The sequence below is a fragment of the Molothrus aeneus genome, chromosome Z (genome assembly GCF_037042795.1).
Source record: "Molothrus aeneus isolate 106 chromosome Z, BPBGC_Maene_1.0, whole genome shotgun sequence".
Classification (NCBI taxonomy): Eukaryota; Metazoa; Chordata; class Aves; order Passeriformes; family Icteridae; genus Molothrus; species Molothrus aeneus.
The window spans coordinates 68,563,625-68,591,027 of NC_089680.1; the positions used below are offsets into that span (position 1 = coordinate 68,563,625).

The 27,403-nt window shown below is 58.5% G+C and overlaps 1 protein-coding gene across 1 annotated transcript; it reads left to right on the forward strand.

Annotated features, from left to right (window-relative positions):
• The first annotated feature begins 2,002 nt into the window (after positions 1 to 2,002).
• Positions 2,003 to 25,961, forward strand: FRMPD1 (FERM and PDZ domain containing 1). The gene is made up of 16 exons (XM_066569362.1): positions 2,003 to 2,103; positions 2,790 to 2,947; positions 4,245 to 4,347; positions 4,419 to 4,464; positions 6,345 to 6,452; positions 12,299 to 12,394; positions 14,037 to 14,162; positions 15,834 to 15,953; positions 16,270 to 16,406; positions 17,910 to 18,036; positions 18,251 to 18,346; positions 19,938 to 20,120; positions 21,091 to 21,232; positions 21,673 to 22,344; positions 23,256 to 24,237; positions 24,541 to 25,961. Exons 1-16 carry the CDS (start codon positions 2,003 to 2,005, stop codon positions 25,895 to 25,897), a joined length of 4,554 nt encoding a protein of 1,517 aa, XP_066425459.1. The 3' UTR covers positions 25,898 to 25,961.
• Positions 25,962 to 27,403: the final 1,442 nt, after the last annotated feature.

The following is a 27,403-nucleotide window of genomic DNA, read 5'->3' on the forward strand; positions in this document are numbered from 1 at the left end:
CAGCCTTTCTCCTTCTTCTTGGCCTCCATCTCCTGGGTGATGTTGGCACTTTTGGGTTGGTTTAGAGTAGAAGCTCACTGTCTAACACAGGTGACAGGTATTGGGAAGTAACTGTAAATATTGCACAGGTAGTTTTTAGTATAAAAAGATAACCCTGCCCTGGGGCAGGCAGAGTGCCTCTGACTGTCCTGCTGAGCGGACCTGGGCAGGACAGGAGAAAGAATTTTATAGATAAGGAACAATAAACAACCTTGAGATGAGAAATGAAGAGCCCTGACTGCTTCTTTGAGCATTGGGCTGGGAACAGAGACTCTCTAACACATCTTGGGGTCACTGTGAGCAGCAGAGATCCCGAGACCTGTCCCCCTCAGCATGCTCCCTGTGCCCCAGGGATGCCGTGGGGACAGGGGCTGCTCCTGGTGCTCTGCGTTGTTTTAGGGAACACCTGCCAAGCTGCCTCCTCTGGCACACCTGTTGTTTGGCCCAAACACTGCAGTTTTCTGAAAGGACAGCACATTTTCTTTCCTTAGTGCTCCATCTGGGGGTTTTAAATGTTTGTGCTCGTTCTTCAGACTTTTCCTCCTTGTCCTAGGGGTTAAGAGATTTTTCTCTGGGAATTCCCTCTTGTGAAGGCCAGATAGAAAATCTGTCCTTTCTGCAGAGGGAAGGGGAAGGGGTGGAAGAGGTGAGGGCTGGAGCTGCAGCGGAAGATGCTGAGGAGGCACCTGATTTCTGGGGGCACAGGGGGTCACAGGGTCCCCATTTGTGGTCAGAGGTGCCTCTCAGGAGCTGTGTGGCTGGAGGGGCAGGGTCAATTGTGCTGTATGAGGAGGAAAGTGCCCAGTGCCAGAACTGCTGAAGGGCTGAATTCCCCCCATGTTCTGAGCAGGCTGGGGTGGCTCCCTGTGAGCAGCCCACCAGCACATGTGAGTCCTGCCCTCCCTTCTTGGTTGGAAAGTGTGAGCTGGGGCAGTTCTAATGCCTGGGAAGGTGCTGAGTGGAACAGGACCAGTTTTTGTTGAGACACATTTTTTTTTTGCTCCTGATTTCTGAGTTTCCAGCCGTCTCTGCTGTCCGTAGCTCCAGTCTCTGATATTTCTGTTGCAGATGGAGCAGCAGCCCGCTGTCCCAGCACGTCTCTGAGGCACAGAGCGTCCAGCCCCAGCAGCAGACACCAGGGAGGAGGCCAGGACGTGCAGAGCTCCCAGGCTAGCCAGAGCACCCTGTGAAAGGTGGGAACAGCAGTTCTGGGTGTGAAACGCAGGGAGCTGATTCTCTTCACGGATTCTGGCAGATAGAGGCACAATTTGTTTCATTTTGTGCTGGGCTGTGTCCCAGCCCACAGTTGTTCCCAGGGCTGGAGCTCAGAGGGCTGGCAGTGGTGCATGGCAGTGGTGCATGGCAGCGGTGCATGGCAGCGGTGCATGGCTGCAGGGCACGCTGCTGGGGTGTGCAGGTACCACTGAGCTCTGCATGTACAGTGCCAAAACAATTCCTGTTTTCACTGAGGACTCGTGGTCTGCCAGGCTCACTTTGGGGGTGGGAAGCTCACCCAGCCCGTGCCCCTCCAAAAGAAGCCCACGGAGCCATGAAATCCTTGGGAAAGGGATGCAGGTGTCATTGTGTGCCATGGAAGGGTAATGCAGTGTGACCACGACACAAGTGACCAAATGCACAGAGCAGGGGAGGCTGGGTGGGCAGGGGGTGCCCTGAGTGTCACAACAGGTGTCAGCCTCTGCCAGAGCCCTGCTCTTCACAGGGTGCCAGCTGGTCTCTTTGTATTTAATATAATTTGATATAATTTAATTTCATATCATTTAATATCGTTTAATATAATGTAATATAATGTAATATAGTTTTATATCATCTAATATCATGTAATATCATTCAATATCATGTAATGTCATGTAATAGGTTGTGGGTTACTGTTGGTAACACTGAAAGCTGTCCGGAAAAATTCTCCAGTCACTGTTCTCCTGTGGTTTCTGTCAGTTCCAGGTAAATGGGAGATTTGGAGACTAGCTTAACCCATACACGAAAAACATATAGAATAGAGCAAATGGTAGCAAAATGGTTTCATCGCCCTCGGGACAGCCTGCCCAGGTGAGTGGGGTCTGTGGAGGGAGCATCTTGGGTCAGAGGCAGCACCTGGGGCTGGCACGGCCTGCACGTCCTGCTCGCTGTGTCTGTCCTTGGGAAATGCGCTCACAGAAAAAGAACAGCAGCAGTTTGTGAGCAACCCCCCTGGCTGCCGGGGGCTGACGCCCCTGCCTTGCTCTGCTGTGGTTCTGTGAGGAGGAAATGCAGCATTGCTCCACTGGAACGTGCTCCTCTGGAAGGTGGGCTCGTGCTTCTCTTGGTGGGCCCGCATCTTGGACTGGGCTGCATCGCCAGGGATCCCAGCCCACGGCCGCTTTCCTTCCCTGGGGCCTGGGAGATGACATTAGGGCGGAGAGGACGCAGAGTGGACGCAGAGTGGACATCTGTGGGCTGAGTGGATCCCAGCAGAGGCCCAGAGCTCCCGTGCTGCCTCGCTGGGCCAAGGTGCTGCTGCTCCCTGTGGGTGGAGGCGATGCCTTGTGCTGGGGCACACCTCTGTGACCTCCTCTCCTTCTTGTGACCACTGGGCTGGGGTGAGCTGTGGTCACAGCCAGCCCGATGTCCCCAGCCTCCTGCAGAGCCCCGGGAGACGCTGCTGGGGCAGCCCCTGGGCAGCAGGGGATGGCGTGGATCCTTGTGCAAGCTGTCTGTGGTTGTGTCCTGTCTAACTGTGTGTTCTGGTGGCCCAGGGCCAGCATGGCAGCGATGGACAGCGCTGGGGACAGCGCAGGGCAGTCCCCCAGCCGGGCCAAGGTGACAGTGACCGTGTACAAGGACCTGGTCCTGCAGCACTACGGCTTCGAGATCTGCCCCGGGCTGCCGCTGACCATCGCCTCTGTCACTGCAGGTGTGGCTCTGACAGACCAGCAGGGGGATGGAGGGACGGACTGAGGGCTGGCAGGGCTGTGGGTTCTGCTGGTGTGGCCATGGATGGACTGACTGCAGGGCTGTGGGTTCTGCTGGTGTGGGCATGGGCTGCTGCCTGTGGTTTCTGTTCTTTTGAGAGCCCTGAGGTCGCCCTGGGTGCCAGGGGCAGCAGGACATGTCCCAGCTCCCAGTCTGGGTTCAGTGTCAGTGTCCCCAGGGGTCCCTCACCTGTGCTCGCTCACTGCTGGCCTTCCTAATGCAGAGAGCTGCTCCAAGTCCTTCCTGGTGTTTTACCTGAAGTGCAGAGCAAGAATTTAATCTTATCTTAGAGAATTTCATCATATTCCACTGTGGCCACGGTGATCTGAACAGACCCTGGGCTGTCAGCCCTGTGACACAGGGCTTTGCTGCTGGGTGCAGGCAGTGCTGAAATCAATCAGATTGATATTCAGCTATAGAAGAGATAGGTGTAACCCAAAAATTGTCATTGTTTTCTTATTAATTTTTTTAAATGGGTGCACAAAACCACGTGGTTTTCACCTGTTGGTGTGGGTGTCAGCCCTCTGTTTGGGGGCTGGCTGGGCTCTGGGCCAGGGCAGGGACCCTCTGTCACTCCCACTTCTCCTCATGCCCCTTCCCATGTGGAATTACCTGAGAGCTGTGGGGAGTATGAAGTGGGGTCTTTTCTGCTGTGCTTCTCTCTTCTCCTAATCGGAAATAATCAATATTTTACTAAAGCTCAGGCACAAAGAAACCTGCCCTTCATTTTACTAAACCTGAAACACACAAAACCTGTCCTTGTGAGCCTGCCCTTTGCTGATGGGAGCCCATGGCTGCTTGGCCCCTGCTTGGTTCCCAGTGTGGTGGGCTGTGACAAGGGGACAGATCCTGGAGGGCTCTCGGGGCTTTCTGTGCTGTGGTGCTGATCTCAGAGGGTTTCTGTGGCAATCTCTGAGGGTTTCTGCAGTGTGGTGGTGATCTCAGAAGGTTTCTGTGCTGTGGGGGTGATCTTGGAGGGTGATTAGGGTGATTTCTGGGTATGGGGGTGATCTTGGAGGGTGATTAGGGTGATTTCTGGGTGTGCTGGTGATCTCGGAGCGCTGTTTCTGCGGGGTGGTGCTGATCTCGGAGGGTTTCTGTGGGTTGGTGGTGATCTCAGATGGTGATTAGGGTGGTTTCTGGGTGTGGTGGTGGTCTCGGAGGGCTGTTCCTGGGTGTGAGCAGCTCTTTGCCCGGGCGGGAGGGCTGCCCGTGCCTCACACCCCTGCGTTCCGCAGGGAGCACGGCGGACGGCAAGCTGCAGCCCGGGGACCAGCTCGTCATGATCAACTCCAGCACGGTGGAAGGGCTGTCGGTGGAGCGGGCCGCCAGCCTCATCAGGTGTGTCACACGCGTGTCCCCGTGTCCCCGGGGCCGCGGTGTCCCCGCGCTGACCGCCTGTCCCCCTGCAGGGATGCTGGAGATGAGCTGCTGCTGACCGTCCTGCGCTGCACGGCCGTGAGTGGCGCCTCCTCGGCTCCCCGGGCACGGGCAGGGGTGGCTGGGCTGGCCAGGGCCACGGGGGTGCCCTGGCATCCTCGGTGTCACAGCCAGCCCTGGGCAGGGCGGGCAGCTGTTGTCACCTTATTGCAAAGGCTCCCCTACCTTCTGGGGGATTTCTCATGGGCAGCTCCTCACAGTGCTGACTCCTTCTTCATCACAGCACAATCAGCAAACTCCAACTCTCTCCAACACCAGCTAACCCACTCTTTTGTAGCACTTGTCTCCTTATTGGACACAGCTGTGGCCTGTTAAGGTCAGGCCTGTTCCTAATCTTTGGTGATTAGTGCAGCTGCAGCTCCTCAGGTGTCAGACTGCCTTCTGCACGATTCTCTTACATTCCATCCCCGCACAGGCAGCGGCTGCTGCAGCCCCAGGTGTAGGGCCAGGCGGGCTGGTGGCACAGGCGGCAGGGACAGGCTCTGCCCCGTGAGCCCTGCTGGGCTCCGGGACGCCCGGAGGGCTCCGGGAGTCCTCCCAAATCCCGATCCGTGTCCCCACCTCCTGTCCCCAGGGCAGGTGGGACTGTCCCCCAGGTGAGGCATGTGCCCCGGGCAGGTGGCACGGGCACTGTGACAGGTGAAGGCTCTGCCTGGGGGGACACTGAGGGGCTCTGCTGCTGCTCTGGGGGACCACCATGCTTTACAGGGTGTTTGTGCAGAATTCCTGAGCACACTTGAGCCTGAGGGGACCCTGCTGCGGTGACAGCAAGGCCGTGTGACAGCAGTGCCGTGTGCTTGGTGACAGCAATCCCGTCCTTGGTGACCGTGGGTGGTTTGCAGCACCCCGGGCAGCCCAGCAGGGCAGGCAGGGTCTGTCCATCCCTGCCAGGCTCTCTGTGTGCTGGGTTAGCTGCCGCCCAGTGCCATCCAGCTGCTGGCAGCTCCCCAGCTGTTCTGCGGGGTCCCGGTGGGGGGGGACACCTGGGCACAGCACCTGGTCCCTGTGCAGTGACACTGGCACAGTGACACTGGCACACGGCACACAGTGTCCGCTGCCTGCAGCAGCTGCCCGGCAGGTCTGTCTTGGTTTGGAAAGCCAGGAGTCTGCCAAGGAAGGCAGGAGCCTCCCCTGACATGGAGAATGTGAACCCTCCCCACCCCCCTGAGTTGCTATAAATTTAAATTAAGGGGCTCTCAGGCAAAAAATATGGGAGCAGGAAATAACAGTTCTTTATTGGGGAAAAAAAAGGATAAAATAAACAATGCAGTGCACTAAACCAACAGTGCCAGAGTCAGAACCCAGCCTGACACCCTGTGGGTCAGGCTGTTGGCACAGTCCCATTGGAATTGTGGCTCAGCCCTCCTGCAGTGTCAGGGCTGGTTCTGCTGGAGCAAGGGGGATCTGTAGAGAAGGATGTGTTCTGCCTCTGAAGATCCAGGGGAAGGAGAGGCAGCTGCTGCTCCTCTGGGCAATCCAGTGCAGAAGCCGTGCTGGTGTCTCCAAACCTCTGGATTATATCTGGGTAGGAATGCTTGGCTCCTCCCTCTGGGCTCACATCTCCCAATGGGATGCTGCAGTTCTTATCAGCCATGCAGGGACATTCCATAGCTGTTATCAGCAATGTCCCCTCCCGAGGGAGGTGTGATTGTGGTCACTCAAAGAGAGAGATAAGGCAAACTGCCCACTTGCCAAAGGTAATCTGCCCTACAGATGGCAATGGAAAACATCTTGCATGGCATTGTGGAGTAAGGTCCGAAGGGGCTGGGGCAGGGCTGGGAGCGCAGGGGCTCCCCGGGACGCCGCTCCAGGTGTGTGCGGGCAGTGCAGGTGAGCAGCCCCGCACGGCCCTGCCCTCCCCGCCGCTCTGCCCCGACCCAGCCCCGCTGTCGTTCCAGGGCGGCCCCAAGTCGTCGTTCCTCACCGAGGAGAAGAGGGCGAGGCTGAAAACCAACCCGGTCAAAGTGCGGTTCGCGGAGGAGGTGCTGCTGAACGGACACTCGCAGGTGAGCGGGGCGCGGGGCTCTGCCCGGGCAGGGGGCTCAGGCTCGCTGTGTCCCCCCTGCCCTGCTCCCGCTGGCATCTGCGGGACTTGGTCTTGGACGTGCTTACTGGGATTAATGGAAAACACCGCATGCACCGCCTCTGTCCCGCTCCCGTCGGAGCTCGAACCATCCCTTCAGTAGGGCGGGAGGCAGCTGTGCTCCCCTGAGGGGCTCATCCCTGCATGGGGAGCCTCGCTGAGCTGTGGGCAGGACGAATCCCGCCCCAGGGGCGAGAGGAGCGCGCTGCTGTGTTTGCCAGGTCAATGATGTGCTGCTGGAGAGCGGGGCTGGCCCTCCTCGGCACAGCCACTGGGCAGGGGCTCGGTCATGGGCACAGCTCAGGGGCTGTGTCACAGCTCAGGAGCTCGGTCATGGGCACTGCTCAGGGGTTCTGTCGCTGGGCACTGGTCAGGGCTCTGTCACTGGGCACTGGTCAGCATCCATGTCACTGCTCAGGGTCCGTGTCACTGCTCAGGGGCTCTGTCATGAGCACTGTGCCTCGCTGTTGGGTGTGACAGTGGTCTCAGTGTGGCAGCTTGCTCTCCGTCCCTGCAGAGGGTGTGCACAGAGCACCCTCAGCTGTGCCGCTGTCAGGTGAGCTGGTCACAGCTCTCTGGAGGCTGCTGCTCACCCAGCACGGGGCTCCTGCTGCTGCTGGAGCTGAGCTGGGTGCCCACGGCTCTGCCCCTGCTGGTGTCCCTGAGGCACAGGTGAGGACTTCTGTGTCCTCCCCAAAGTGTGAACAGCTCCTGAACGTCTCCTGCTCCTTCTATGTAACTTTCTAAGCTCACTGGGGCCAGCTGTGAGTCATTAGCTCTGTCGATCTTTCCTTGTGTCCTTCAGAGTGAAAAAACCCAGCGGCCAAGCTGCCCCTTTCTCCCCCCGCTCATCAGTGCTGCTCAGCTGTCCAGGTCTGGCCCAACCTTTCTGCTTGGCGGCAGTGACAAACCACCCACTGGCCCTTTCCCTTCTCCCTGCCTGCCTGCCTGCCTGTCTGCCTGTCTGCCTGTCTGCCTGTCTGCCTGTCTGTCTGCTGTCCCCTGTGGCGGGAGGAGCCTCCTGGTGCAGCTCAGACCCTCCCAGAGCAGAGTTGGCTCCCTGTCCCCTGCACACAGGGGTGCCATGGGTGTCTCCTGCACGGAGGGACCCCGCTCCTCCTCCTCCTCCTCCCCGCAGGGCAGGGCAGACTCGGCTGTGCCCCCAGACGTGTCCAGTGTCCCTCTGGCCATGGGGATCCTTCCCCTGCTGCCAGGTGTGCCAGGCCTGTCCAGGGCTGCCCTCCGGGGCTCTCCCAGCCCCGGGGTTGCTGACACGGGACTGTCCCAGCCCGGGGTTGGTGACACGGGACTGTCGCGGTCCCGGGGTTGGTGACCCAGCCCGGGGTTGGTGACACGGGACTGTCCCAGCCCGGGCATTGGTGACACGGGACTGTCCCAGCCCGGGCATTGGTGTCACGGGACTGTCCCAGCCCGGGGTTGGTGACACGGGACTGTCGCGGTCCCGGGGTTGGTGACACGGCGCTGTCCCAGCCCGGGGTTGGTGACACGGGACTGTCCCGGCCCGGGGTTGGTGATACGGGGCTGACGCGGTCCCGGGGTTGGTGACACGGGGCTGTCCCAGCCCGGGGTTGGTGACACGGGACTGTCCCGGCCCGGGGTTGGTGACACGGGGCTGACGCGGTCCCGGGGTTGGTGACGCGGGGCTGTCCCAGCCCGGGGTTGGTGACACGGGACTGTCCCAGCCCGGGGTTGGTGACACGGGACTGTCCCAGCCCGGGCATTGGTGACACGGGACTGTCCCAGCCCGGGCATTGGTGACACGGCGCTGTCGCGGTCCCGGCGGGCAGGGGGCAGCGGGGCCCTCCCAGGACAGCAGAGCACTCCCGCTGCTGGCAGATGGGACACCGGGGGACACCGGGACTGGGCAGCGAGGCCCAGGGTGCCCAGGCAGGGATGAGCCCCAGGCAGGAGGGGTCGGGGGACATGGGCAGAGCCGGAATCCCCGCAGAGCTGCTGCTCTGAGAGCCGGGAGCTGCAGCGTGGGCTGGGGTCACAGCCCGAGGGCTCCCAGGTGTGTCACAGCCCCACAGCCGTGGTGTGGGAGCATCAGGGGGTAGGAGGGTGGGTATCGATGGAGATGAGAGATTTCTGAGGCCAGGCTTGGAATTTGGGGTTTATTGCAAAGGGCCATGTGCAGGGCCCTGCTGGAGCTGGCAGACACAGCTGGAGCAGGACTGAGAGAAGTAAAGAGAGTGGGAAAGAGGATGAGAGAGAGAGAGGATGAGGGGATAAGAGCAATGTTCCCATTCCAATACCATAAATCTTCTTCTATGTTGAATATTCTAATTCTCACTAACCAATCTAGTACAAGGTACAAATCCTACAGCATTTACATACAGCCTGTAAGAATCATTACATTACCACACTGTGCTACATTTTAAACCCTAAAAACTCCTCTTTGGGCCCTTCTGCCAAGCTGGCAGGGCCTGCTCTGAGCCTTGGGCCTGTCCGCAAGCAGAGGGTGTTGTTCCATCAAGAGGGGATCACCTTCAGCAGCCACACCATTGTTTTCCAGTTGTTCAGTAACTGAGGGGTCTCAAGGCTTGCTTTCATTTCAGTCTCGCTTGTAGTTCCCATATTCCCAAAATCTTTTGGCAGGCAATCACATTGATAAGGCTTTCCTGTTCCATCTTGCCCAACACATGGCAGGGTCAGTCCTGGGAAAGGGCCTCTTGTCATAGCCTAAGGAAGGCACCTGAGGAGGGAATGCTGCACTCCGAGCTGCCCTAAAGCCCCTGCCAGCACTGTGCTGAGCTGATCAAACCTCTGCAAGTGCACAGCAGGGACACGGTCAGTGATTAGATTGCTGTTAATTTAATGACAGCACAAAGGCAGGAAAATTAATTCAGGTGCTGGTGTCCCTGGTGTTACATTCCCTTTTCGCCATCTGGATGTGTAACCTGTTTTGAGCAGTGAGGTATTAGCACAAAGGAAGGGTAAATAAATTTGTTGCATATTTATGATTCCTTTCTGGAAAAACACTGCAGCACGGCAGCCCTGAGTGCTTTAGGGCCACTCTCCTTTCCGTAGGCTGACGCACTCAGGCAGCCAAAAAGGGCATTATGGCCCTGAGAAGCATGCAGCCTCCAGTTTCAGTAAATATACTGCTCTTGTCATCCTAATGGAGCGGGGCTAAGTGATCCTTGTGGCCGCGGGAAGGATCCCAGCGGCCGCGTTCTGCAGCTGAAACCCGACCCTGCCGGCTGGAACATGAATTGTTCATGAGCCTCGCTGCTTCTTCCCTGCCTTCTGCGGGCCGGCGATGTTTTCCACATCGCGGGCAGTGCCCGGGGTCAGCCCGCCGGGGCACGGGGCGGGCGCGGCCGCGGGAGAGGAAGGGTTAACTCGGGGCAGCCTCTGGCAGCCCCCGCAGAAAGAGAGGAACCCCAGGCGGCTCTGGGGTGCTCTTTGTGGGGTCCCCCGTGGCGAAAGAGGATAAATTTGACTCCATTAGCTGTCTTTGAAGGCTAATTTATCATTTTATGTTACTATATTATATTAGAGAATGCTGTACTAAAACTATACTAAAGAGTAGAGAAAGGATACTTACAAAAGGCTTAACAAGATATTAATGAAAACTTGTGACTTTCTCCTCAGAGTCCGACACAGCTAATCCGTGATTAGTCATTAAGTAAAAACAATTTGCAGGTTGGATAATCGACCTCCAACTGCATTCCAAAGCAGTAAAATGTGAAAGAAGCAAATAGAATAATGTTGTTTGCCTTTTTCTCTGAGGCTTCTCAGCTTCCCAGGAGAAAAAAAGTCCTAAGCAAAAAATTTTTCCAGAAAATGTGATGGTGCCAGCTGGGTAGTTGGATCTGACCAGGGAGTGGTGATGTGTTTGGGCAAGTAAAGAGCCCAGAATTTGGGCCAGAAAAAGATCAGCAGCATTCTCTTGTTTTCCCTCTGTGGTGACTGCAGGCAGCTTGAACCCCAAAATGGCTGTGAGAGGAGCAAGGATGGCACTCAGAAGTGTTTCATGTTGGCTCTGGCAGCACTTCAGGGGCTGTGAGCTGCCTGTCTGGAGGGCTGTGAGGTTTGTAACGTGAGGCACAGTGAGTGAAACACAGAGAGACCATCTTAGAAGCACCATTCTTGGCCCTGAGAGTCTCTTGACGAGGAGATGTATTGGAATTAATTACCAATATAGCCCAAATGGGACGTGCCTTGGCTTGTCTGGCCCTTGCTGCTTGACCAAGGGCGGCAGCTGTGGTGTTTCACCCCAGAGACACCTTTGGCCGGCTGGGTGTGTGGTGTTTTACCCCAGAGACACCTTTGGCCAGCTGGGTGTGTGGTGTTTCACCCCAGAGACACCTTTGGCCAGCTGGGTGTGTGGTGTTTCACCCCAGAGACACCTTTGGCCAGCTGGGTGTGTGGTGTTTTACCCCATGCTATAAACTTAGCCCTAGCTTTGCCCCTGTGACTCTCCACCCTCCTAACTGGGCTGTGAAACCAACCCTCTGCCTCACTAGGCCCCCTCCTGCCAGAGGGCACCCCCACCCCACTAATCCCAGCCCTAATCCTAATAGGAACAGCAAGCCTGCTTGGCACTGGGTGTGCGCCTAACAGCCAAGCTGACAGCAGGCCACCTTCTCATCCACCGCCGAGGGTGTCCTGCCCTGTCCCGCCTCTTTGGGACCCGTCTCGCTCACTCTGGTGCCATCCCTGCTGCTTTGGGGCACGCCAGGTTGCAGACCGCGGGCAGGGCTCGGTGGAGGCAGTGCTGTGTGTTTGCCAGGGCAAGGCTCTGTGACCGTGTTCACAGGGGTCCCAGGGTGAGGGAAGAGACGAGGATCTGACTCCATGCTTCAGAAGGCTTGGTTTATTATTTTATGATATATATTACATTAAAACTGTACTAAAAGAATAGAAGAAAGGATTTCATCAGAAGGCTGGCTAAGAATAGAAAAACAAAGAATGATAACAAATGTTTGTGGCTTGGCTCTCTGAGCCAGCTGACTGTGATTGGCCATTAATTACAAACAACCAGCATGGGCCAGTCCCAGATGCACCTGTTGCATCCCACAGCAGCAGATAACCATTGGTTACATTTTGCTCCTGAGGCCTCTCATCTTCTCAGGAGCAAAAATCTTAAGGAAAGGGTATTTCATAGAAGGTGTCTGTGCCAGGCTCGGTGGAGGCAGCGCTGTGTGTTTGCCAGGCTCCCGGGGGCTGCTCTCAGCCTGGGCACTGCTGGGTGATGTCAAGATGCCTTTTACAGTGCCAGATGCATGCGGAGATTAATTTCCTTAAAGGACATCCGTACCTCTGGGAACTTTAGGTCCCTTTTAATCCCCTCTCAGATACATATGCATACAATTTCCCAATAGGTTCACACATATTCATTTTTACAAATTTCCTGTGACATTTGCCGCTAGTTCTTGTTTATCAGAAAGAATTCCTAGGTCAGGCTGACCTGCTCTCACAGCTGTCTCTGTCTCTCCCTATCACCCTCTGTCCCCCTCCCCTCACCTCTGTCCTTCACTGAATCAGTTTCTCTGAGCCCAGGCTTTTGCAGTCAGGCTAAATAGCCATGATTTCCAACCACAGACTCAGCTCAAAAATGTACGTTTCACCTAAATCGAAATGGATTTCTGCTCTGGAGAATGTCTGCTCTGTCTCAGAACCATCATCAGGAGCAAACCCTGATTGTGTGCTGGGGAAGTGGGTTGCCAGGGCAGAGGAGGATTTTCCAGGGCTTGCCGAGGCTGGGTGCCCCAGGGTGCAGCTGCTGCTCTCGTTCTGCAGGGCAGCTCCCTCCTGTTCATGCCCAACGTGCTCAAGGTGTACCTGGAGAACGGACAGACCAAGGCGTTCCGCTTTGAGAGGAGCACCACGGTGAAGGTAAGGGGCTCTGCAGGCTGCTCCCAGCACCCCAGCCCGGCCCATCAGCTGCAGGCAGGGCCCTTGCGGCCGCCCAGCCGCGCTGACCAGCTGCTGACCACTGACCACTGCTGGCTCTGAGCCCCAGCCTCATTCTGCTCTGTAAGGAGGCTCCCCTCTGGAGACACGAGCACCGATTCAGCAGCACAGGAGGGAATGATCCTCCTGAACAAGGGGTGATCCTCCCTCAGATCACTCCCCTGACGGCGCGATGCTGCTCTGCAGAGCCGTGGATCCAGCCCTTCCCCAGCTGCCGTGCTTGGACACAGCCTTGCACACCTCCAGCTGTTCTGGCCTGAGCGTTGGAGCTGCTCAGGGTTTATGCTGGACGTGGTAGGATTTGGCTATGGCCAGTGGCTGGAAGTCAAATAAATTGCTTAAAGGACAGGTGGTGTCCTGCACAGTGCAGATGCTGTGGGAGAGACTCACGATGGACAGGCATTCTGGGGCTATCGGGCTGAAAGTATATTAAAGGGAAACACAAAGAGATTTCATTTATCATGCAGTGAAAGCTTTCCTCAGAAAAGGAGGAGTTTGTCTAGCTCCTTCAAGCTTCACAAAACCATTGTGGTCTCTCAGGCAAGTAAGGGTCTGCAAGTCTTTTGACTTGCACGGTCTAGAAAAATAAAATACTGAAATAAAGCAAGGGGGTAGAAAGGAAAGGAGAGTTGTAAAGAAGTATTTGAATGCCTGTCCCTAAGAGTCTGATTTCTAAAAGATGGATTTGCTCTTTGACTTGAGTTGCTCAGCTCTGACATGGAATAAGTTTTCCCAGTTTTTAAAGCAGCCCTCACAACTGCCCTTCAGAAATATCTAAATGAGTGAAATGCTTCCCAAGTTAGGTGTTTCTTGAAATTTCTCTGTGTTTTGAGACATTCTCACTTAAAACTGAGGTGAGTCAAACATTTATGCTTGTCTCAAAAGGCTTGAGTGAGCCCAAGGCCTTCTGTTTCAATTTGTGCTCAGTCAAGCCTGAGGTGGTATTTTCTTTTTGCCAAAAGTAAACCTTGTTACTTGCATAACAGTGAGAATATTGACAGAATTCTCTATTACAAAGTGAAACACCAGTTTCAGTCAGACATGGCGGGATTTTTACAATTACGGTCTCAAATTCTTGTTTATTAGAGATAAGTGTTCTTCACAAGTTCTTTTTAGGTTTTTTTTTCACAAATCACAGACTGATTTGGGTTGGGAGGGACCTTGGAGACCATCCAGTTCCAACCTCCTACCATGGGCAGGGACACCTCTCACTTGCTTCAAGTCCTGTCCAGCCTGGCCTTGGACGCTTCCAGGGATCCAAAAATGTTGCAGAGCTCTAGAAAGTTAGAATAACAAACACAGCAAAGACTTGGGGTGTTTCTGTCGCTCGGGGGTGGCAGAAGGTGCTCACCACCACCCAGAGCTGTCTGTGAGTGTGAGGCAGCTCAGGAGAGGGGTTTGATTCCTGTGACACCTTGGGGTTTGCAGCTTGCCCGCCCTGTCCTGCACCTGCTGGGGTCGTGGTGCTCTGTCTGTGCAGCTCTGCGGGCTGGGGTCCCGCAGTGGCAGCCCTGCAGCAGGGCTGGGGCCCAGCTGAGCTCTGTGTGGCCCTGTGCCCCGCCAGGACATCGTGCTGACCCTGCAGGAGAAGCTCTCCATCCGCAGCATCGCCCACTTCGCCCTGGTGCTGGAGGAGCAATACAACCTGGCCAAGATCCACCTGCTGCACGAGGAGGAGCTCATTGCACAGGTGAGCAGGGCCCCCGTGTGTGCCACAGCCCTGCAGAGGGGCTCTGCCCCAGGACAGACGGCACTGAGGGCACAGGGGTCACCAGAGGGGCGAGCCCTTGTCCCCAGTGCTGCCACCCGCCTCTGCCATGGTGTTCACACCCGCACCCCTGGGGAAGGCCCTTTGGGAGCAGCCTGAGTGCCCCCAGGCACAGAGCAGCACCCCTGGGCTGGCGTTGCCTGCAGAGCAGTGCTGGGTGACGTCCTGTGTGCCACCTGCCACATCAGCCCCTCTGCAGAGGGCTGCTTGAGCCTCAGGCAGCTCTGTGCATGACTCTGTGCTCACAGCCCCCTGAGCAGCCAGAGCATCCAGCCCAGCAGGGGCCACGTGGGTTACATCAAACTGTGAGCCAGCACCTGTGTCCTGGGAGCCTGTGGGATGCTGCAGCCCTGCAGGTTCGTCAGGGGTGCCTGCTCAGCTGCCCCAGCTCCCTGCTGCTGGGTTTGTGGGGTGGCAGCCACTGCAGAGGGTCCGTGGGGTCACACAGAGTGCCCTGAGTGGGGAGGCACACACAGGGACCACCCAGCTCCAATCCTTGTCACAGCACTGAGCACATGGGTCAGAGGATTTCTGCTGGGCAGGATCTGCCCAGAATAAAATGTGCTGATGGATAACTCAGAGTCTTGACATTGTGCTGACATTACAGGGATGATTCAGGGGTCTGTTTAGGGCTGCTGTGTCTCGTGACTGTGCTCCAAAGCAGAGCAGGCTGCCCCTTCCCCTGCTGTTATCACACAGCCCCAGAGCCTCTGTGCTGGTGACACCGAGAGTTTGGGATCAGTGGGTGTTTAAATGAGGCCTTGCTGCCAAAGGGCTTCTGGGCTACTGCAGGCAGAAGAAAAAACCAGATGAAGAATCAGAGATTAAGTTACAATCACGGGCCAAGTCTCCTTGTGTTTGTTCAGGACAATCTGCACAGTTCCCTTGCCCGTGGGGTTAAACCATTCCCGTGGGTTCACGGAGCAAAGGCTCATTGTGCTCTCTGGAGGGAGGGATGGTGGTGTGTGTGGGAGCATCAGGGGGTAGGAGGGTGGGGATGGATGGAGATGAGAGATCTCTGCAGCCAGGGCTTGGAATTTGGGGTTTATTGCAAAGGGCCACGTGCAGGGCCCTGCTGGAGCTGGCAGACACAGCTCAGAGCAGGCCTGAGAGGAGTAAAGAGAGAGGGAGAGAGGATGAGAGGGTGAGAGGGTAAGAGGTTGAGGTTCCCATTCCAATACCATAAATCTTCTTCTGTGCTGAATATTCTGATTCTCACTAACCAATCTAGTACAAGGTACAAATCCTATAGCATTTACATACAGCCTATAAGAATCATTACATTACCACACTGTGTTACATTTTAAACCCTAAAAACTCCTCTTTGGGCCCTTCTGCCAAGCTGGCAGGGCCTGCTCTGAGCCTTGGGCCTGTCTGCAAGCAGAGGGTGTTGTTCCATCAAGAGGGGATCACCTTCAGCCAGCCACACCATTGTTTTCCAGTTGTTCAGTAACTGAGGGATCTCAAGGCTTGCTTTCATTTCAGTCTCGCTTGTAGTTTCCATATTCCCAAAATGTTTTGGCAGGCAATCATATTTGTAAGGCTTTCCTGTTCCATCTTCCCCATCAGTGTGACGCCCTCTCTGTCTTGCAGGTGGTCCAGAAAAGAGACTCTCATGACTACCGCTGCCTCTTCAGGGTGTGCTTTGTCCCCAGGGACCCCTTGGACCTGCTGCAGGAAGACCCAGTGGCCTTTGAGTATCTGTACCTGCAGGTGACCCTGGGGCTTGGGTTCCGTGCCTGGGAATCCCTTCTCAGCCCGCCCTCCTTTGTGCTTTAACCCAGAGTGTGCCTCCTCACACTGGCTCGGCTGCATGGAAATGCAGAGCGCTTAAAATCAGGGCACTTCGATTCAGCTTGCCTTAAACTCTCAAATCAGCTTTATCAACTAAACCAGCCTTACCAGGGATAAAGTCACAAGCACGAGCAGAGTGTGTGCTGGGCTGGGGATGTCCCTGTCTGTCTGCGTGGTGCTGTGCTTTGGTGGCAGCCTTGTCCCTGCTGGGCTGACTGTGCTGTGTTGGCCCCAGAGCTGCAGCGACGTGCTCCAGGAGAGGTTTGCAGTGGAGATGAAGTGCAGCGTGGCCCTGCGCCTGGCTGCCCTGCACATCCAGGAGAGGATCTCTGCCTGTGCCCAGCCCCAGAAGGTGTCCCTGAAGTACATCGAGTGAGTGCCACAGCTCCCCGCTCCCCTGTCCCCAACCCCAGGGAAGCAGGAGAGCCCCAAAGGGGGCCCCAGCTGCTGCTTGGCCCCTGCTCAGCTCTGCACAGGAGTCCAGAGGGGACTGAGCCCCTTGGCTGGGCAGGGTGGCCTCGGGGGCCTCCCTGTCCTCACCCCCTACTACTGAAGGGGCACTGATATAGGTGATGCAGAGGCTTTATCATCAGAAGGTGTGAAAACACACTTTATTTTAAAAGACACTTTATTATTAGAAATCTACAGGTTTTATAGAAATAATGGTGTATTGAAAGACACTTTATTATTACAAATCCACAGTTTTTACAGAAATAATGATGGATTAAAACTTGATTGGCTTTTAGGATTTTTTTTACACTATTGGTGAACTATGAACAGTACTCTCTGGAGAACCATATTTACAAACAATGGTGACAGAAAAATAATTGCTTGAATTCTTTCAAGTTTCCCACAGCTTCTACACAGCTTCCCAGGATTTTCCTGGGAGAACCATGTTTCTCTCTGTTCAGAGGGTATGCAATTACCACAAACCCCCTGACCTGCCTGAGTAGGGCAGGCAGTGAACTCCTGGGTGTGTCCCGAGGCACAGGGAGGGTCTTCCCTGTCACAGGGCCAGGCCCTTGAAACTGCAGGTCTCCCAGGCAGTGATGGTTACCCAAGCTGCTCCTGCCAGTATTGATTGCAGTGTCTGCAGAGAGAGGGTGTAATCACCAGCCTTGCACAGCCAGCACATCTCTGCATCCGCCAGAAGCAGGCCAGAAACACCCCCTTCGGGCAGTGTGGAGCACTGGGAGCTGTGGGGAAACGACCAAAAAATGCTTTCAGAAGGGGCAGGTGTGCCGTGCTGCACGTTGGTGCTCCTGGACTGCTCCTGCCCCTGCCTAGAGAGACCCTGCTCTAGGCAGCAGTGATGAGCTCCTTGTTATCCATCAAATATCCTCCAAATCCATCATTATTTCTGTAAAACTGTGGATTTGTTAATTACCAGGCACTGGTGTGGTGACCAGGTTAATTACCAGGCACTGGCTGCCTGGTGTGCAGCCAGATGTGCCCAGCTGTGTGCAGCTGGAGGGGCAGCTTCACTGCTCTCACCCCACAGGTGTTTCATGCCTGGGCTGAGCACACTCCAGCAGCACGCCTGGCCCACGTTTTGGGTGCAGGAAGTGCTGCAGTGTCACAGTCCTGTCACCCAAGCAAGGTGCATGCAAGGACAGAATCTCCATCCTGGGCACGGTGAGGGGAGATGGGGACTGTCCTGCTCATGCAGGTTGTGAGCTCCCTCCTGTGAAACCATGTGAAAATGGCCATTCTGCACCTCAGGGCACACACACTGCAGTCCCCCCTGACCCGCGGGTAGCAGCGAATTCCAGGGGGTGCCACAGCCCCCCAGCCTGGCGCCTCTGCCCTGCCCTGTGCTGCTGTGGGGCTCAGCGTGGCCGGGACCCCCTGTGCTCCTTTCCCTCTTCCTGCCAGGAGGGACTGGGGAATCGAGAACTTCATCTCGCCCACCTTGCTGCGGAACATGCGAGGGAAGGACATCAAGAAAGCCATCAACTACCACCTGAAGAGGAACCAGGTGCTGCTGGACCCTCGGCAGAAGGTAGAGTGTGATCCCCAGGTCAGGTATGCCCTCCCCCTGGGGCTGTTCTCTGCCCCCTGGTCTCCCTGTGCTGCGCTGGCCACGGGGTGTGTGGAGGGCTCCCTGGGCACCTCTGCTGGCACCCTGAGCTGGCTGTGCTGGTCCCAGGCTGTGTGCCTGCTGCAGCTGCCTGCAGAGCCTGTTTCTGACCCTGTTTCCCCTCTTGCCCACCAAGCACACGCTCAACGCAGCCCAGGTGCGCCTCAACTACCTGCAGATCCTGGGGGAGCTGAAGATGTACAGCGGGATGATCTTCAATGCCACCATGATGGTAGGAGCTGTGTGTGAGTGGGATTTTCAATGCCCATGATGGTAGGAGCTGTTTGTGAGTGGGATGTTCAATGCCACCATGGTGGCAGGAGCTGTTTGTGAGTGGGATGTTCAATGCCACCATGGTGGCAGGAGCTGTTTGTGAGTGGGATTTTCAATGCCACCATGGTGGCAGGAGCTGTGTGTGTGTGGGATTTTCAGTGCCACCATGGTGGCAGGAGCTGTTTGTGAGTGGGATGTTCAATGCCACCATGGTGGCAGGAGCTGTTTGTGAGTGGGATTTTCAATGCCCATGGTGGTAGGAGCTGTTTGTGAGTGGGATTTTCAATGCCACCATGGTGGTAGGAGCTGTGCGTGTGTGGGATTTTCAATGCCACCATGGTGGTAGGAGCTGTGTGTGTGTGGGATTTTCAGTGCCACCATGGTGGCAGGAGCTGTTTGTGAGTGGGATTTTCAGTGCCACCATGGTGGCAGGAGCTGTTTGTGAGTGGGATTTTCAATGCCCATGATGGTAGGAGCTGTTTGTGAGTGGGATTTTCAGTGCCACCATGGTGGCAGGAGCTGTTTGTGAGTGGGATTTTCAGTGCCACCATGGTGGTAGGAGCTGTTTGTGAGTGGGATTTTCAGTGCCACCATGGTGGCAGGAGCTGTTTGTGAGTGGGATTTTCAGTGCCACCATGGTGGTAGGAGCTGTTTGTGAGTGGGATTTTCAGTGCCACCATGGTGGCAGGAGCTGTTTGTGAGTGGGATTGCTTTGGGCACGCAGGCCCAGTGGCCACAGTGCCTCTCCCTGCCCTGGGATGCCATGGTGGCTGCTAGTGAGGGGCTGTGCTGGAGAAACTCAGTTTAATCCCACTGAAGTGTCCACGGCACAGACCAGCTTACAGAACAGTTTTGCATTTTTTCTGATTGGAAGCAGTCACTCTTGCTCTTCAGATAAACCCTGTTATAAAGTACTTGGGAAATCTGGGCAGGCTTCAAATTCTTGAGGAAACACTGGAAACCCTTAAACCTCACTGTAAAAAAGAACTCTTCCCTTCTTACAAGAGGTTTCTGGGGTTGTTGATTTTTCTGCCTGTTCCCAGCTGGGTCTGTGCTGAGCTGCAGGGTACAGGCTATGTCACACAGGGAGCTGAGCAATGCTGGTGGGCACCCATGGGTCACAGTAATGCTAAACTTCACACCTACATGCAAATTGAACAATTTCTGCCAGGTTATATGTGCGTTAATTCATTTTTCCTTAAGTGCCTCACCCTAACAAAAACCACTGATGCATCTTCCAAGCCCAGAAACGTCCTTGTGAAGTTTCTACCCTGCAGCAGGTCTCACTGGGCCCATATGGGGACACCTGGGCTGCCGGGTGACACTGCTGACAGTGCCCACCTGCTGCCAGCCCCGTCCCTGGGTCTGCCAGGTGGCTGCTGCACCCCTGGGGCCATGGCCAGCTGCTGTCCCTGTGTGGGGAAAGGGCAGGGAGGGGCTCCTGTGGAAGGAGAGACAGTGCTGGGACCCCACAGGAGCTGGGAGGGCTGAGGGGGCCCTGGCAGCCCAGGTGAGGGGTCCCTGCCCAGGTGTGTCCTGTGTCCCTGCAGCTGCAGGACAGGGAGTCGTACGTGGCGCTGCTGGTGGGCGCCAGGCACGGCGTGAGCCAGATCGTGAACAGCAAGCTGAACATCGCCAGCAGCCTGGCCGAGTTCCCCAGCATCAGCAGGGTGGAGCTCAGCGAGGACTCGGAGCGAGTCAGCACCGTCAAGATCTACCTGCAGGACCTGAAGGTGAGCAGCTGGATGGGCACAGGGGGGTCGCCTGCACCATCAGCTCTCCTCTCGGGATCTCTGCTGCTCACAGCGACCCCGAGGTGTGTTAGAAAGTCTCTGCTCCAGAAGCAGTCAGAGCTCTTCATTTCTCGGTCTCAAGGTTGTTTATTGTTCCTTATCTATAAAATTCTCCTGTCCTGCCCAGGTCCGCTCAGCAGGACACTCAGAGGCACTCTGCCTGCCCCAGGGCAGGGTTATCTTTTTATACTAAAAACTACCTGTGCAATATTTACAGTTACCTCCCAATACCTGTCACCTGTGTTAGACACTGAGCTTCTACTCTAAACCAACCCAAAAGTGCCAACATCACCCAGGAGATGGAGGCCAAGAAGAAGGAGAAAGGACAGGGCACACCCAAATTCCTCCATCTTGGGACACTGAGCCCCCATTCTAAAAACCTCAAAAATCTATTTTTCACCCCATGATAAATTCACTATTATTCTACTTAAACTCTCTTGACTTGTAATTCCTCATATAAGGTTGGTAATTGTTTTTTCCAAGGGCTAAATCAAAGGCACCGGGGTCTGGGGCTCTGTGCCAAGGTCTCTGAGCCCCCGGGGCAGGGTCTCAAGCCCTCCAGGGCAGCCAGAGGAATTTCCTGGGTTCCAACAGGGAGTCACCAGGATAAAAGGCTTAGAACAGACTCGGCAGGGAAAGCTCATAGGAAGAACCAAAAAAATTACTAGAGAGAAGTGGTTCTTCCTGCTGAGGAAAAGTGATTTTTTTCCTCCATCAGTGAGACACAGCCAAGGCACAAAAGGCAAGAAAAAATAAATTTCTCTTCTTCATGCCTCCTTGTATGAGACAGAGGGGGTGCCTTGTCCTTGTGCTGCCTGTTCCTGCTGACTGGGGTACAAACAGCGTTTGTTTATTCTAATCTTCTTTACACTTTTCTCCCCCACACCTCTGAAAAATAAACCGAAAAAAGGTGCTTACTCTGCTGCTGGAGTCAAACAGTGCAAAGGACCTCGTCTGCCTCATCGCTGGCTACTACAGACTCCTTGTGGATGCAAAGGCCTCCATATTCACCTGGGGAGAGAAGCAACAGCACCGCGTCTCAGCGGAGGAAGGTTCACAAAACCAGCCTTTTTTTGACACGGGGTGGGGAGGAATGGGTGGATGGCCCAGCTGCTGGGAGCAGCAGCCTGGGGCCGTGTGGTGGCACCTGTGCTTGATTTAGGCTGTACTCGCTGATCTCAGAGGGCTTTTCCAGCATTCAGGGTGCCCTAGTTCTGGGAGAGCTGCAGGCTCATGGCCAACGAGGCTTGGGACTCAGCCAGGCTGGCAGCTCTGGGGGCTGCTCTGGGCTGAGAGCACCCACAGCTCCTTCTGCCCCTGCCCTGAGCTGCTCTGGGGGCTGGAGAGGGCTCAGAGCCGCCGCAGCTCCATCCGCACCCCGCCCCGCCGGCCGGGAGCTGCCCGGGGCTGAGGAGCCCCCGGCCCCGCGGGTCAGGCTCTGGCGGATCCCTCCGCACCCCAGCCCGGGCTGAGCGGCTCCTTTACACCGCAGGCTATGAATCCCGAGCCTGCAGCGACTCCGAGGATTCCTGCTCGGAGCGGCGCCCGAGGAGCCCCGCGGCGAGCGGCGACGCGGCGGCACCGGCGGAGCCCCGCGGCCCCGGGGCGAGCGGCGACCCGCGGGACCCCGGCGGCGACACCGGCACCGACAGCCCCTCCGAGGCCTCCGACTCGGCCAACACCGAGAGCCGCGGCTTCAGGACGAGCGGCTCCAGCGACTCCGTGGATGCGCTGGAGGAAGATGCGGCGGACGCGCGCTCTTCCTCCCGGCCGGGGCTGCTGCCGTTCTGCACGCCGACCGTGCGGGAGATGAGCGGCTCCGACAGCGGCTCCGTGCCGGCGTGCGCCGCGGGCAGCTCCGCCGGCACCGGCACCGGGGACTGCTCCTGCTTCCCGCAGGTGCGGCCCGGGAGCAGCCCCGCGGGGCAGGGCGAGGGCCCGGCCGTTCTGCAGTCCCGGCTGCCCGAGGGGAGCAGCGGGGGCTGCCACAGCCCCGGGCCGTGCTCCGGAGCCTCCCCCGCGGGCAGCCCGGGACACGGCGCGCCCGCCCCGCCGGGGCCAGCGGGACGCAGCGAGCCCGTGCTGCGGCCGCCGCCGGGATTCGCCGACTCCAGCTCCGAGGAGGAGTTCTACGATGCTGCGGACAGGCTCAGCCCTCCGGCAGGTAAAGCACAGCGGGGCTGCCGTGCTGCCTCCGCCGCCGTCCGTCCCCCTGCGGGCTCCCCTGCCTGCTCCTGGAGCTCCTGCGGGGCTTTGGAAGGAGCCTTGAACCTCCCCGTGCTCTGCGGGCCACTCCTCAGCGCCCCTGCGGTGACATTGCAGGGGATTTGTTATCACGTGCAAACACACGCTGCTGGGAAAAGTCAGTTTGCAGTAGTTTCCAGTTTTCAGGCATTCTGGAATCTCCCAAATCTGTAAAGCGTTGTCACATGAACCCCCAAGATCAAAGGTCGTGCTCAGGCCAGAGGCTGGGTTCAGAGCTGGGTCAAGGATTCCCAGGGGTGGGCAGCTCCCTGACCATTGCATTTTCTCAGAAATGGGAGTATTCTTGTTCCTGAAGTAATCAGCTCTTTCAGTATTAACAGAACCTCTTAAGAATGTAATTCATGCCGTTGGAACAGCTCTGGCTTTGATAGTAATGTGCAGTCACTGTACTGTGTCCAGACATAAAGCTGTCACTGTGGAACGTGTTACCACCTAAAAATCCAGCTGGGGACCTCTGGCCGTGTTTCTGTTTGGTGATGTGCCTACAGCTGTGGGCAGTGCTCTCCACCGCTGTCCCCAGATTCACCTGGGGAGTTACAGCCACACCTGCCTTTGGGTGAAGCTGCTCCCTCGTCACCAGCCCCTGTAGCACACTCCCAGGCTCTGCCTTTTCCTGACTTCCCACTCCACGTAGGTACCTGACCACGAGAGAGCATTTCCTTTTTTCCTTGGGAACCAGGCATTGCTGCTGGACTTTTGTGCCTGTGATTCCAAGGCTGTGCCAGGAGCTTTTTGGGCCCACTGTGGAGGCGTGAGGGTATTCTGCTGCCCGGGATTACTTCCTGATTTCCATGTTTTTCTTGCCCTCAGGCCATGATGCAGCATCCTGGGAGGGCACAGAGAGCTCCTCCTGCATCCCAAAGAGGCTGAGGTGCTACAGCTTGGGGGAGAACCCCTCGACCAGGGAGAAGCAGGGCCAGGAGAGGGAGCTGACCTGCAGCAAGAGCCTGAGGAAGAGAAGGTCCTTCCTGAAAACTGATTACACCTCACAGGTCAGCTTCCCTGCAGCTGCCCCAGGCTCCCCACAGCGCTGCTGCTCCTGGCCACCCACTCAGCCCTCGGCAGAGGACACGGGGAAGGACGTGGAGAGGGGGATTCCTGCAGCCCCCCAGGCCCAGAGGGACACTGCTGGCACGGAGCCCTGCTCTGCTCCGATGGACACAAAGCCTGGCACCACGGGGACAAAGTCGGTGATGGAATGGCTGGTTTCCTCCCTTCTGGACGTTCACCCTGCCGGCGGCCGGGGTGGGGAGGAGGACAGCAGCCTGCAGCCACAGCAGCCCCCTTTGCTGTCCCTGGAGCCCCCTCCCCATGGTCCCGGGGGAGCTGCCCAGGAGCCCTGCCCAGGGGAGGCAGGTCCCGGCTGTGTGAGCCAGGAGAGTCCTGTGCCCACCACGGGCTGGCAGGGCCCGGGGCTGCAGGAGGAGCGGGCTGAGGTGATGCCTGCCCAGCACAAGGCCAGCGTTGTGCCCTCTGCTGCTGTGTGCCCCTCTGACGAGCTCCTGCTGCTGCCAGCGGCTCCTGTGCCCAGCACGGCCCCTCCCCGGGAGCCAGCCCAGGAGCAGGGGCTGCTCCCTGCCAGGGTGGAGCCTCCCCTGGCTCCCTGTCAGGAGAGCAAAGCCGATGGCCAGAGCTGTGCCACTGGTGAGGGCAGTGCTCATGGTCAGTGCTGTGCTGATGGTCAGGGCTGTGCCCGTGGGCAGGTCCGTGCTGATGGTCAGTGCCATGCTGATGGTCAATGCCATGCCCCTGGTCAGTGCCATGCTGACAGCCAGGGTCGTGCCAAAGGTCAGTGCCATGCTGATGGTCAATGCCATGCTGATGGTCAGTGCCATGGTGATGCTCAGTGCCATGGTGATGCTCAGTGCCATGCCCCTGGTCAATGCCATGGTGATGGCCAGCTCCATGGTGATGGTCAATGCCATGCTGATGGCCAATGCCATGCTGATGGTCAGTGCCGTGCCAATGGTCAATGCCATGCTGATGGTCAGTGCCGTGCCAATGGTCAGTGCCGTGCCAATGGTCAGTGCCGTGCCGATGGTCAGTGCCATGCTGATGGCCAGCTCCATGCTGACAGCCAGGGCTGTGCCAGCAGCAGCTGCGGTGGGGCCGTGTCCCGGGCCAGGGGCTGGCAGGGGGTGAGCGGGCAGACCCTGCTGAGGGTGCACGGGGGGCACACGGGGCTCCCGGACACAGCCCAGCTGCTGGCAGGCTGCAGCAGCGCCCCGGGGGCTCTCACCCACCTCTCCTGGCTGGCACTGGGGGTGAGGACAGCCCCCGTGTCACACAGCCCCGGGTCACACAGCCTGCAGGACAGGGTCAGTGTCCCCCCTGAGCCCCTGGGCTGTGTGATGCCCAGCGGGTGCAGCGGGGCCGGTGCTGGTGGCAGGACGGTGCCCGCATCCCCTGCAGCAGGAGCGGGCTGTGCCAGGGAGCTGGTGAGCAGCTCGGGGCCGGGTGCAGGGCAGCCGGGAGGTGCAGCGATTGTGGCTCAGCAGCAGCCACAGCCTGCTCCGGCTCCTCTTCCCCGGGGGCAGGCGGCAGGGCTGGGCCAGGACTCCTGCCTGCCTGCAGCTGCAGGGCTCTCCATCTCCTCGGTCCCAGCTGCCCCGGGGAAAGGAGCAGGAGACCACGGGGCTGTAAAACACTCGTTCCCCTGTTTTAGCCCCGAGGAGGGTGAGCAGACCCCTCTGCCCCCCATCTCTGCCCGGCCCTCCCCAGCTCCACGGGGGCTGGAGAGCTGCGGCTGCCACCTGCCCTACATCAGCTGTTTCCCCCAGCCCCGCAACCGGGGGGAAGGTGAAACCAGCCCCCCCCAGCTGCCAGGGCCCCTCACCTGCCCACCCTCCAGCAGCTGCAGCCTTGCCAGCACCCCTGGGAGCGGTTTGTCCATTGCTGGGGACAGGGCAGGGCAGGACACACACATGCGAGCGCTCGGGCAGCTGCAGGAGCAGGCGTGGACCAGCCCTGCGGATCTCTCATGCTTCCTGGCCTACACCGTGGAGCTGCAGGAGGTTGTGGGGAAGCTCTGTGGCAGCCAGGCCACCCACCTGCACCACCAGTGTGCGGAGCAGGGCGTGGAGAGCAAGGGAGCCCTGGGCTGCGCTTCCCAGGAGCTGCTGTCCAGCTGCCAGGCGCTGCTGAGCCCGGAGCAGCCCCTGCCCGAGGTGCAGTGTGCCCTGAGAGCCACCTTCGACCGCCTGGTGCAGCTGGCAGTGACCTGCTTCCAGGTGACACGGTGCCAGCAGTGCGGGCAGCGCCAGCAGGAGCTGGGAGCTGCCCTGGGGCACGTGGTGGGCACCTACCAGCAGCTGGTGCAGGCCCTGCAGCAGCAGCTGCACGGGCAGGTGTGCCCCGAGATGGGCGCCAGGCTGCTGGCCCGCCAGCACTCGGCCCTGGCCGCTGCCATCCTCTGCCTCCTGCAGCAGTTCAGGGCGTCCCCGAGGCTGTGACGGGGGCACTGGGGGGGACAGAGGCAGGTGCGTGCCCTCTGCCCGCCTCAGGCTGTCCCCCAGGCGATGTTCAGCCCAGCATGGCCACGGCAGGACGTGCCCACACCTTTTTGGCGGGGCTCCCCAAGGGCAGCCGTGCTCCAGCTGCTCTTGGAGCCCTTCAGTGTGTGTGTCCTCGCCGGGGCTCGTCCCACGGGCTGGGCGGGTGGTCAGGCTCACCGCGTTCTCTCGGCTGCCTCTGCCCCCCGTGGGGAGCAGCCCTTCAGCCTGCCTTGGACTCAGGCTGCTCCCGGGCAGGCTCTGCACCGCACCGGAGGGAGGGACACCGAAACCCGCCCTGCCCGAATGTGACGGGCCCGGGTGGCTTTCTCCGCCTGGGTGGCCGAGGGAACACAGCGATCCCAGTCCATCCGCTTTTCCTCAGCCGCGCAGGGTGCGCTGCAGCTGCTGCTGCCGCTGCTGCTGCCCCGCGGTTGCTGAGGCAGCCCCGGTGAGAGCGGGACCGGCTCCGCCCGCCCCGGAGCGCTCCCGGCCGCAGGCAGGGCGAGCCCGAGCCCGGCCAGGGCTGTGCAGGGCCCGTGGGGGGCTCCCCGGCCGGGAGCAGCCCCGTGCCCCGCCGCAGGTGCCGCTCAGCCCGGCCAGGTGAGCGTGGCCAGGTGAGCGTGGCGCGGCCGTGCCTCCCCGCGCGGCACCGGGCCGGGAGGGCAGAGCCGGTCCCGCCTGCTCTGACCCAGCCTGGGGATGATGGAGGGCGGCTGCCTCTGCCCACGGAGCTGTGGGGGCAGCTGAGGGGCACGGGTGGGCTCCAGTGATGGCAGCACCTCTGCCCAGGCACGGTGGGGACAGGGCTGTCCCTGCCTCGGGCACAGGTGGGGACAGGGCTGTCCCCTGGCTCGGGGATAGGTGGGGACAGCGCTGTCCCCTGCCTCGGGCACAGGTGGGGACAGGGCTGTCCCTGCCTCGGGGACAGGTGGGGACAGCGCTGTCCCCTGGCTCGGGGATAGGTGGGGACACGGCTGTCCCCTGCCTCGGCGACAGGTGGGGACAGGGCTGTCCCTGCCTCGGGGACAGGTGGGGACAGCGCTGTCCCCTGGCTCGGGGATAGGTGGGGACACGGCTGTCCCCTGCCTCGGGGACAGGTGGGGACAGGGCTGTCCCTGCCTCGGGGACAGGTGGGGACAGCGCTGTCCCCTGGCTCGGGGATAGGTGGGGACACGGCTGTCCCCTGGCTTGGGGATAGGTGGAGACAGGGCCGGCCCTGCCTCAGGGACAGGTGGGGACAGGGCTGTCCCCTGGCTCGGGGATAGGTGGGGACAGGGCTGGCCCTGCCTCGGGGACAGGTGGGGACAGGGCTGTCCCCTGCCTCGGGGACAGGTGGGGACAGGGCTGTCCCCTGCCTCGGGGATAGGTGGGGACAGGGCTGTCCCCTGGCTCGGGGACACTGACTGATGGGGATCATCTCCACACCCAGCTGGGCAAGAGCCCCCCGGGCACAGCACAGAAAAA